The sequence below is a fragment of the Cyrtonyx montezumae genome, unplaced genomic scaffold, assembly GCF_038088225.1.
Source record: "Cyrtonyx montezumae isolate F1298 unplaced genomic scaffold, pur_monq_1.0 scaffold_32, whole genome shotgun sequence".
Classification (NCBI taxonomy): domain Eukaryota; kingdom Metazoa; phylum Chordata; class Aves; order Galliformes; family Odontophoridae; genus Cyrtonyx; species Cyrtonyx montezumae.
The window spans coordinates 3490170-3502395 of NW_027072037.1; the positions used below are offsets into that span (position 1 = coordinate 3490170).

At 50.4% G+C, this 12226-nt stretch overlaps 1 protein-coding gene across 1 annotated transcript in view; it reads right to left on the reverse strand.

Annotated features, from left to right (window-relative positions):
• SETD2 (SET domain containing 2, histone lysine methyltransferase) overlaps nucleotides 1-12226 on the reverse strand; it is a 50854-nt gene that overhangs the window by 31966 nt on the left and 6662 nt on the right. The window contains exons 2-3 of the mRNA XM_065744981.1: nucleotides 7476-7491; nucleotides 215-4599 (exon numbers count right to left, since the gene is read on the reverse strand). Coding sequence (XP_065601053.1) covers nucleotides 215-4599; nucleotides 7476-7491 — 4401 coding nt within the window. The remainder of the gene's footprint in view (nucleotides 1-214; nucleotides 4600-7475; nucleotides 7492-12226) is intronic.

Below are 12226 nucleotides of genomic sequence, written 5' to 3' on the forward strand. Positions count from 1 at the left end.
GCCCACGGCTGTTTTTTCTGCATGGGAGGAGTCCCAGTGTGGTTACAGCTCTGCTACAGCAACTTGCTGTGCCAAGATGCATGTGACATGCCTCCTCCCTGCTGCACCAGGTGCTAGTACGGCCCTAAGCGAGCTATCCCAGAATCGAATGCAAGTTGAAACCTAAAATTTTTATAGGCAGGAATTAAAGAAGAAGAAAAAAAACTCAAGTTACCTTTCCGTCAAGTACACGTTTTCCTCAATGAGGTCGAAGTAACAGGGCATTTTGCCCTGCTTGGCAAACTCCTTCCAGCGCTGCGGGTCGCGGAAGTCGTCCATGATGCACGGGCGGCCGACCATGGAGGAGTCCTGGGGTGCCAGCTCCTGCTCGCCCTCCACCTTCGCCTTCTTCCTCTCCCTCGAGTCCGCATCACTCTCAGAGTCACTCTCCAGTTCCTGTCGTCGTTTTTTGGGCGGGCCTCGCTCCTTCACATCGTTCTTTTCCAAAGCCTTCACCTCCTCCTTTTTCTCAGCACCGGACACCGGCTCCTTGCTCGAGTTGCTGCTGATCTCGTGGGCTTGCACAGAGCCCGTCTCTTTCTGCACAGGAGCATGGAACTTAGTGGAGGGGCTGGGGAAGCCAGCCTTGCACTCATCATCCCAGTGGTCATCCTCGTACTCCTCGTGATCCTCCGTTAGAGAATCGGGCACTTGTCCTTGAACTCGCTCGTAGTTGCCTCCAGCAGGTCGGCCAGCAGACCTCACGTCCCAGTAGCCATTGCCCTGCCAGCAGTTCTGAGAGCTGCTGTAGGCTCCCGTGCCTGGCTGGTAAACGTAGCCCGAGTAGACCCCAAAGCTGCTATCCGGCTGCTGATAGGTGCTGCTGGGCTTCTCCGCCTGCAAGTCCCAGCTCACAGCACTCACACCCTCCACCGGCTGAAAACTGTCCTCCCTGGAGCAGTCTCCAAGGCCAGACTGATGGAGCCCCCCACTCCCCTGCCGGCTGTCTGGCTTGGAAAAGCTCATCGGATGGCAAGACTTATCAGCGCTCTCAAAGCTCTCGGGCACGCAGAACGGCTGCTCCTCTTGCCTGCCAAGCGGCCTGCCGATGGACATCAGCTCACTGAGCATCCTCTCATCTGGGTTGGGTTTGCCTTCAGAATCCACAGCCAGGTCTGCCTGGCTCGTGCTGTCCACGCCATCGCTCTGCGGCTGGCACACGTCCTCGCCGTCCTTCCTGCTGAGCTCGGTCGATGAGGCCGGACTCTTGTCCATCCCTCTCGGAGAGCACATGCTCTCAGCCTGGGGCCCGCTGTTACTTGCCGTAGCCTCCGGCCTCTCCTCATAGTAGGGCTGGCTTGGCTCCGGCCTCTCATCGTCCCAATGGTCGGAGTAGCGCCGCATTCCCTGGCTGCTCCGCGAGGAGCAGGGGCTGCTGTCCTCCATTGTAATGCTCGAATTCTTCGGAACAACTACAACGGATTGCAGCCTCTTACGCGGCACAGCATCATCAGAATCAGAGCCCTCTGTGTCACTGACTTCACTGCCTGGCTCACTGTCACTCTCTGCCGTATCAGAATAGTCATCATGGAGAGCGGGAGCGAATTCTGAGGTACCGCCGCTGCTGTCACACGTCAGGGTTTGCGTCACAGCTTCTGATTCTTCCACGGTCACCGCAACGTCACAGCACGGAAACGAAGCGTCCGGGAAAACCGAGGCCACCGAGGGCTCGTCCCCTCCGTCACCTTCAGCAGACACTTCCAGGCTTTGCTCTTTCAGATCATCAGGACTGACCCTCTCGGTAGTAACAGCCATTTCTTCCACCGCTTCCTCTCTGCTGCGGTGTTCCAGCGGCACTTGGGAATAATAGGAGTGCTCATCCTTGAGCGACAGCTTGCCCCGTGCCAAGTGCAGGTCGACGTGCTGAGCGTCCAACTCAAGCACCTCCCCAGCTGCCGAGCAGCTTGGTGGGGCCCCGTCCCCCTCGGAGAGGATGTTTTCCTCCGGATGCTGCGTAACCACAGGATAGTCCTGCCTGATTGTGGGGGAACAGCAATCCCGGGCGGAATCCCCGCTCGAGCTGTCCACAGCCAGGCCAGCTTGCTGGGGTGGGTCCACGTGATGCTGCTCCTCTTCACACGTGGGCTTTGAATTCGGATCCTCTGTGCTTTCGTAGTCGCACGTCACCGTCTGCGGTTCAATGCGCAAATCCAGAAATTCCTCAGAAGTCACTTTCACATCTGCTGGTTCAACTTCTATTTCAACCTCTGAGTGATACAAAGAAGGAGCAGCAGCATCTGAAATGTAGCAAAAAACTGGTTCTTTGGTTTTGTCGCAGGGAGCCGCCAGATCACCCAGCTTCTTCACTGCCGCTGCAGAATGATCTACATTCACCACTGGTGAAGGCACAGCTTCACCGTGCTGCTCCTCGTCCTCCTTGAACAGGCTGCTACACTCGCTCGACTGCACGTGGGAATCGTCGGGCTCGTGCTCTTCGGGGGTGTAGGTGCTCTCCAATCCATTCGATGGCAGCGGATAAGAATTACTCGCCCTGACGCCATGGGACGCTTCCAACCTGCACAAACTATCATCAGAAGACACTGCGACATCCTCTGCTTTGGAGGCACTGGGAGTTACCAGATCGTCAGAGCTAACCTCTGGGGACCCATTTATACTCATTTCCATAGGGAAACACGTTCTCAATTGCTCGTGCTTTACCCTTACTAAAGTCTCTTGTTCCTTAACACTGTCGTGGCATTCGTTTCCTGCAAGTTCCTCGGACCCTGAGTGAGGAAAAGCAGCTTTTGATTCATCTGTCTTTTTAAAAGTGGGGGAATCATTTAACTGATTTAACGGAGAAAGTGTCTTTTCCCTTTCAAACCTTTTTGCAACGGACACTCTGATCTCATTGCTTTTTAGACAAGAGGTCTCTAAATCTAGAGAATTAGACTGCTGTTTTATTTCTTCAATGGATTCTGTACAACAGAAAGAACTTTTATATTTATCAGGCTTTGGTGCAGGGATCTTTGAAGGGGTGGATTTATAACGGGAAGAATTCACATTACTGTCAGGCTTAGAATGGGAAGTCCCCTTTCGATACCCGAGCTCGTTAAGGGGAGAGCACCTTTTGGTCACTTCACTTTCTGAAGTCCGTTTCGAATCTCTATCTGCTTTTGAAGAAGATTTTCCTCTCCTCTCCGTGTCAGCATGAGATGACTCTACTTTGCTATCCCTGTCTGATTTAGAGTAAGAAGTCCTTGACTCTCTGTACGAGGAGGAGTGGGACGACGTGCGCCTCGAGTCGCTGGATCTGGAATGCGTCCTCCTGTACTCATCTTCCGAATCAGAGCTGTCCCTCCCCCTGGAGTCTGCGTACGAGCGGGAGTACCTCGCCCTCTCCCTGTACGGGGAGCTCCGGTGATACCTGCGGTCGGAGTCGTAGTAATGCGAGCGCTCCGACCTTGAGTAGGAAGAGCTGGTTCGGGAGCTCCGATCCGACCGGGACCGAGAATGGGACCGGCTTCGCCTTCTGTCTCTGTCTGACCTGGATCGGGAGGATGTATACCGCGAATCGCGTTCCGATTTCGAATAGCTAGAATACTTATCATCTCTGTCCGATTTGGAGCGTGAGGAGGACTTCAGTTCTTCTCCTCTGAGAGAGGAAGAGCTTTTCCTGGGATCCCTCTCCTTTTCAGCACTGGATATCTTCTGCTCATGCGAGCGCTGGCTGGAAGAGGTCCTCACAGAATCTTCATCAGACTCGGAGCCCAGCAACGTGCCGTCGGACTGGGAAAACTTCCTTTTGGAGCTCTGCTTCCTAGAGCACAAAGAAGCACCCCTGGAGCTGTCCGAAACCTCATCATCTTTCCCAATATGGGAATCTTCCTTCTGTGGAGTTACTTCCACCTGCTCGGCCACGTGTTGAGCTGTATGTTCTTCCAAACCGTGCGATACAACATCGTGCTTAAGGTCCAGCTCCAGAGCTTCCCTGGGGACTACGTGACAGGGCTCCTTCGAAGCTGGGACTTCCGCTTCCGCGGGCGGTGACAGCAACAGCGTCGACATGAGCGTGACGGGCAGCTGCGGCAAGGCTGCTGCAGCAGGGACTGGCATTGGTGCTGCTGGTGATGCTGTTGGTGGAGGTGGTGGTGCTGATGGAAAGTCCACAGTCGCTGCCACTGGTTCTGCTACGGGTGCCAGAGCCGGCGGCGGCTGTGAAGTCACTGCTACAGCTGATGGGGGGGGTTTGGTTGTGACGCTAAGCAGGTGTTTCTTAAAATGGATCTTCCCCAATTCTACCTTCGGTTTTGGAGGTGAAGACTCCTCCGTTGAGCCAGCAGCATCCCCAAGGTCCATTTTAATTTTGGGGTTAAAATCAGTCTGCAGGGGTACTGCTGGGGAGTTCTGAGTTTCATTTTGTTTCTCGTTTCCCAGACCGGGCAGAAATCTATTCGGTAAGGTTTTCTTGGTTAAGCTAAAGCTAAAAGACACTTTTTGTCTTCCTTGCTCCTCAAGGTTAACCTTTGTTTTGGTGCCTTTGGGCAAAAAGCGACTAGAAGCAACACCTTTGAACACTGGGCCTTTGATAAAGCCAGCTTTCTGCACGGTTTCAGTCTTGCCCTGGAAAAGGAAAGATAAAACAACAGGCGCCATTAGAGGGAATGCTTATTTTTAAATTCTGTTCTGCACAAGTACTGAACAGTTTTCTTTCACCTGGTGAATTTTTTATGACAATAAAATAGAAATTGATATCCTGGGCCGAAGTCTAGGACAGCACAGAAACACAGCCTGCCTCTCTTTTAATCAAAATCAATTCTCTGCTCCTTTCGAGTCTCGAACAAAACCTCCTTTGGGATTCGAGCTGAGGCTTTTTAATTGCCTTATTAATAACCAAACTCAAAGAATCGAAGTTCTTTCTTCTGTTGTTTTTAATAAAAATTAAATTGAAAAATAAAAAGAGAGAGAAATAGGGTTCAACAGACAAAATTAATTGGAGACCACTACTTCATTTGTTCCGTTTCTGTGGTCTCACGGTACAAAACATCCTACATTGTTAAAGCTTTAGGTGTGTTCATTCTCACATTCCAGGAGACCATACCTGCATGTATCTGGTGGCAGAACAAATCGGGCCACTGAGACCTACAGCTGCAGCCCTAAGTTCTGTCCTTTCCCACCTTCTCCCAGCAGCCTCATCTCAGTCAGTCACAACTCCCATAAGTTTCCAGGCTAACAAGGAGGTCGGCGTTCACATCACTGCCAGCAGAACTTTCATCAGCACTCAGCCACACCTCTGAGCTGATGGACCCTAACACCTTACACATGCCATCTCACCGAAGTTATCTGCTGTCCTGCTGAAGAGTCCTTCCCAGCAACCCTGGCAGTCTGGGACACAGCGGAGCTGAAAGTCACCTCCTGTAGGACACTCACACCTGAGATGTCACTTTGGGCATCGTGCAAGCCTAAAGCAACAAAGCTCCTCTCAACGTGGGAACTTCTTCCCTTCCAGAACGCGTTTATCAAGGCCTGAGATTAGCAGCTTTCAGGGCAAAAAAGCCAAGTGTGTTTATTTGCCTTGGCACGTGTCCAGCTGTTTTGAAGCTCTGGGCTTGTCTCTGCACAGACTCTATCGCTATCTACCGCAGCGTTAATGACAGCACAATTCCTAAGGATGAATGTTGGCCCACTGTGTGGAAAGGGGTGCTCCTGTCAATACTCCTTTATCAACATAAATCCAGATTGCATTAGTGTAATTACACTTGGAGCAAGAGGTGTAACTGTTCCAGCAGTCTGAACACTGCACACAGTAAGGTTCTACTCTCACTATTGCATGAACACATCGCTGGTCGCAGCAGTGGTTTCCTGCACACACTCTGAGTTACTACGGACTTTGTTATTGTTTAACTCTTGTGAAACAATGCAGAGCTGCTAAGGCTAAAGGCACCGTGGTAAATTATTAAGTAAGATGTCAGTGGAATAGAAACCCCAGCCCATTCTATTCATTGTATTTTTTTTTTCCCCAAAAATTCTGACTCCTTTAAAATGGGCACCACTTCATGGGGGCTTTTAGGTGAGTGCCAATGCTGAAAGGGCACCCAAATTAGTGACCCCACATCCACATGCTTGTCCACCTCTTCTCCAACACTGCCCCATCCTCCTCACTAGAAAGGCCGGTGTTATGGCTTTATGATTTTTGTTGTATTATTGATATTCCACATCATAACAACAAAAATCATAAAACCATAACAGCCGGTGAAAATACCCTCTGTTTTCAGAAGTTACCCACTTTTTTTAACCTGAACAACACTGCAATGCGTAAATGTGAAGGAACAAATTCGCTGGAGCACAAAGGGCAACACCAAGCTTCCAGTCCATGTGGCAGGAGCTCCGAGATCACAGAATTGTAGGGGTTGGAAGGGACCTCTAGAGACCACTGAGTCCAACCTCCCTGCCAAAGCAGTTCCTTATCCCAGCTTGCACAGGAAGGCATCCAGGTGGGTCTTGAATGTCTCCACAGAAGGAGACTCCAATGTCAGAGGCCAGCCTCCCACAAGATGCTGGGCACAGGCTCCCAAAAAACAAGGCAATGTCACTTTGTGAGCACGTTTCAGTTGCTTATTACACCTACATGACCAGAAAATTCAAACCTTCCTACCCCAATCACTACATCAACACTCAAGAGTTTTCTTACTAAAACTGCTGTGAAATTATTTAATGTGCAAAATCACCCACAGTTATGAAAATATGTCAGTGTCTTGATAAAACATTTCCTAAATCAGAGCTTAAAGATGAATAATGCAGTTTGGATACATCCACCTGTACACAAAACAAAGGCTGGAGGGGAAAAAAGAGCTGCTGAACTTCCATTCCTCTGCTTTTCATATCTATTCAGCAGGGACGATGCATTTCAGAACAAATGTTTCAATCTCACACTCAGCCTTCCAGGGATTTCTTCTTAAATAACACCAAGTTGAAAAAAGCATGACTTCCATGCATTTAAAAAAACATCCCACAGGTAGCTTTTGAAATGTGACAGGGAGCAATTACTGGTGAAACAGTAGAAAAGTTCTCCTTGCTTTAATGTTTTACAGGCAGCAAATGCTCCCCAGAACACTGCTGTGAGTGCTGTGCAGCCCGGGGTAGGCAACAGAAACTCACTCTGAGCCTTCAGCAGAGATGAATGAGCACTCCTGTCGCTTATGTGTCACCACACAGTGTGTTCAGTCAGAGCAGAAATGGCCCTCACACGTCAGAAATGATCAGCAGCGACCATTCTGCCAGTCACTCACTGGGGGAATGTCCTAGGGGAGTCCCCTTCCCTCCAGTCTTCACCACTGCCCTTGGGGCACCCCCAGGAAAACACTGTATTTGTATAGGAAGATGCCTTGTGCTGCTGCTTGAGAAAGCTTCGTGAGATTTGGGTGCAGGTAAAATCAGTTGGTCAAGGTAACGACGCACATCTCAGGAGCAAAACAGGAAAAAGAATTCATTCCACTCACCTCATTTTCTTCTTCTCTATTGCAATCCAGCCGAGAAAACATGCAAAAGAAAACAGAAAGAAGGTGTAAACATCAGGCAGAAACAAGAACACACCCGCAAGCAGGAAGCACTGCACAGGTAAATGTGTGACTGGTGTCACCTGTCCCAGTGTCACCCACTGCACAGGGACACAGCACTGCTGGGAAGCATGGGTGCTTCTGCAAACCCTGCCCATGGCTGGCAGGGAGTTGTGTCGACAGAGGTGATACTGTAAAGGTAACACAGGTATCAGTCTGGAAAGCGAGGTGTAGAAGTTGGGAATTTTCATCCCATTTAGTGAGATGAGCCTAGTGCTGGGCACTGCCTTGGAGAGCATCACTGCAATTTTACTGCTAAATTTAACAAGCTTCTGACCCATAATTTGGTACTGCTGTGCTGACACAAAGTTACTGCACAGGAAGGCTCACACACTGGCCCTCAGGCATCAGCTATTCCAAGAACCCATTTCTGGACAAGAAATCAGAGCTCTGGGTTAGTGCAGCCCCACAGGACCCCGACGCAACGATGGCATGGCAGCAACCAGGTATGTCCTCATCTCAGCAATCATCAACACAGAATTAGAAACAACCTCCTCAAAAACCCATCACCAGTAGCAATATACTACCAAGGTTCATGTGCAACTGATAAAGCTTATTAATCGATAATAAACTATTCTTACAGCAGCAGCAACTGGGCTTTTTATTGAGGAAACATGAACCACGAGTTTAAATGAGCTGTGGGAAACACAAAGGGCACATCCATGATTGAGTGGAGCTGGAAACATCGTGAACTCAATGCAGAGCAATGCAGAAGGCAGAAGTCCTTTCAGAACAGCACTCTGATGTGAGTTAGTGCCCCAAAGGAGGCTTTTAGGATCACAGCAAAAAGGAGCTTAAGTGGGAATTTCCAACCCCTTCCAAGTTCCCTTCCAACCTAAGCCATCTACAATTCTATGATTAAGACTTTCAAGACATCGCTGTTCTTGATGTTCATGTAAGTTACACGTGAGTGTTGAAGGGGTGAGGACAGCACTGAGGTCAAACACAGCCAAGATCCAACGTGAACATTTCCAATGCAGCCATGACACAGCTCTGAGCAGCAACCAGAAAGGTCTCCTTGCACCTAAAAGCACAGAAGTAGGTACACATTGGGAGATAAGTAGCAGAGCTTAGTATCTGCAGTCCCAGGGAAGCTGTGGATGCCCCATCCTTGGAGGTGCTCAAAGCCAGGCTGGATGGGGCCCTGGCAGCTTGACCTAGTGTATTATCTAGTAGCTGACAACACTGCCTGTGGCAGGGGGGTTGGGACTCAATCACCTCAGAGGTCCCATCCTACCCAAGCCATCCTGATTCAGGTAATGAATTTTGCTCCTCTTGCTGGAAACCTGCATCAAACCAGCATTAAGATGCTGGCAAGGAAAGAGAGCTTTTAGTTCAAAAAAAAAGTTTCTGGAAGTTTCTTCCTCTGTCTCGTGATGGTACTGCAGAACAGGCAGCAGTGCTGCAGAGGGAAGCCCTCTGCCCAACCTCTTCCCTTCCCACTGACTCCAGTTGGGGCAGTGGGATGGGAGCACAGCACTGGGACGGAGCAGGGCTGCAGGCTGCTGCCTCAGGGCCAGAATTTGGCTGGAGAGAAGCCCACCTGATGACAGCAGGCAGCCAGGGGAAGGACAAAGCACCGAGTGAATGAAGCCACATGTTTCAGGAGTCAACAGAGCACGTAGGAGTGGGGCAGGAATGACATTACCAGGGGTGGATTTTGTGCAATCACCGGGCAGTATTTCAGGCACCGCTCCCTCGCTGCCGGCTGCGGGTCACGTTTCCATGTCCTGACTCTTCCTTTACCCCGGATCAAACACATAAATAGATTTCCAAACTTAGGCAACATGTCACTCCTTGCTCAGGAACCAACAAAAGCACAGTTTCAAAGAGCAACCGTACTACACCTGATTGAGCACTGCTAAGTCTGCACGCACCCCAAAAGCACAACTTAAGCATCATGCCCATCACCCCACATCATGCACAAGGGTGTGCACCTCGTCCTGGGCATGAGAACTGAAAATAAAGGTATTATCTTTATCACGGTAACACAGAATCAAGAGAGATGGAAAGATCACCAAGTCCGACTGCGAACCCATCACCACTGTGCCCACTCACAGAATCATTGAGGTTGGACACCTCTGGTTTGTCCTGGGTGCAGTAATAAGAAATAAAAGGTGTGTTTTTCTTCTGAGGTTCACTCTGAGGTGCCTGAACAGAATTTTAGCAGTGAGACTGCTCTCCTTCTTACAGTGTAACCCACAGCAGGACCTCGGTTTGGTGGAGGCTTTGCTTTTGCTCCACAAGCACACAAATAAAACATCAGGGTTACAAATTCTGCATGACAAACACTGGGATAAGACAAAACTTTGTCCTCAACTCCCACATTCCCCTTTTCTTCCTTCTTTTTTTTTTTTTCTCCTTTTTTTTTCTTTTTAAAGACACAAACCACACAGTGTAAAGCTCTTTTTATCTAAACATCTGCAAGGCTAATGATCCTGGAAGAGTAAAAAGCCTCCCCCTGGGCTCTCAGCACCCCTAGCTCCAGGCTGCCCATTTGCAAGCGTTAACACTGGGCCATCTCAAAGCCTACCTGGTCGACAATTACTCTCTTTTCTTAAGGAAATAAAACGCAAACCCCAACCCCCACCGACCTGGCCGCTCAGCAGGAAGGAAATGCAGCCCCTAAATCGCAGCCCCCAAATGCAAAACCCCATTCCTTTGCTCACCAGGTATGGCAGCAGTGCAGGTAGCACAATGAGGCCAGAGCCTGGCTGGAAACTCCTCATTCCAGCAGGATGGCAATGCCAAAGAGGACATCTTTACACCCAACTACAGTTACAGCTCCTGCACGGGACACATCACTGCTGCTGGCACCAGACGGGTCCACCAAACCTTACAGGTCTGAAGCGTCAGCACACGTCTGGTTTATTAACCTCTAACACATCCAGCTAGGGATTCAAAACTAGGACAAATTAGGAGCGGTCCCTGCATTAAACTGAAACAAATACGGCGCTCAATTACTGCGAGCTCTTTTGTAGCACTGAGCTTTTCATTCCCACGTGTCCCTGCTTCCAACAACACCGCACCACTGGAAAAAAGCAGGCAGTTAACAGCCAGCTCCTTCCCCCCAAATAAACCTCCAGGAGGAACGGCTAACAGCACATCCAGGAGGGGACGGGGGGGGGGAAATAAATAAATCAAACCTTCTATTTAAACAGAAGCTGGAAAGCAAGCCAATCTGTGCAGAAAATGAGGTCAGTGCAGCTGTAGGCACGGGCCTGCCCCCTGCTCACATCCCTGCCTCCCCAGCCCTGCTCTTCCTGCTTCCACGGTGCTGTGGTTTTGTAGCCTCTTCTTCCCGACTCCACCACCTCCCTGCATGTGCCACTGCATTTCAGAGTGGGAACTGTTCGTAACATCCAACCTGAGCCTCCCCCTGTGTGTCAGCAATGCCAGCATTTTAAAGAGTATGAACTTTTCCTTTAGGAATAAGGTCTGGTGGAGAAGAAAGCAAGTCTCCAGCTTTCTGTTCCAATAAAAGCACCCAGGTCCCCACACCTGCCCCCAAATCCACCCTGGGGCTGCCGAGCTCACAGCCACATCTCTGCCCACTGCATTCAGCGCGGGGCACACCTAAAGAAATCGAGTGTTAAAGTTTTACACCGTGACAGCAATCATCACAGGCGATGCTGTTCCCATGGCAGCAGCGTGAAGGATCACCAGAGCAGCAAAGCAGGGAGAGGTTAATCATCACCGCGTGGATGGGAACAGAAGGGTGGGGAGGCGATGAGATGAGGTGCTGAGGGGCAAGCTTTGCCCTCAGCCACAAAGAGAGGGCTCAAAGCCACAGCTTCATCCTAAAATGAGGCATTTGTGCAATGTGTGGGAGCATCTGCCCTTGAAAAGCCTCCCCTGAGCATGGAAGGAGGGATCTGTTTAGTTGGCATCCTCATCAGCAGAACTAAAAGGGATCTCTTTGAGACAACCCCTGCAGCAAAATCACCTCCTTGGAAAGTTAGCAGCTAGTACACCCCGCAATAACAGGGAGCAATAACAGGGAACAACGCTTCCAGCACGCAGCGTGCTCTTCAGTTTTGTTTTCCCAAAGTGATGCAATTCACACTGAAAACGCACAGTGAGTGCCCCCAGGCACTGAGTCTGTCCTCCAAGCATGGTGCCCCTCCATCCAGGGCTGCCCCCAAGCAGGCTGTCCATCTGTCCTCCACCCAAAGCGTCTGCCCATCCAGGGCTGCCAACGTTCCTAGGGTCCCCATCCCACCTCTCCTATGCCCACGCTCCCCAGCCATTCTCTGCCAGCCCTCGTGTAGATTCACGGCCCTGGCACAACCCTTCCTTCCCCCAGCACAGCTGAGCTCCTGCTGCACCTCTCACCAACACTCCCGTGTGCCAGAGGGTAACAGCCCCGAGATCCAAAGCTGCACCCCACCCGGAGAAGCAGGAAACACTTCAGCACCCCAGTGCAAGCTGACAAAAGTGCCCTCTGATTTCGTTTACAAAACGAGTGAAACCAGTGGGAGCCATGCACTGGGCTGGATGGAAAGGCTGGCTAAGCATGTGCTGAAATGAACACCTTGAAGTGAGTTAAAAGATGCTAGATAGCAGGAAATAAACTGCAGTGCGTAAATCCTGCTTAAATACAGTCACTGTGCCTCGCTCCCGAGCACCAGCAG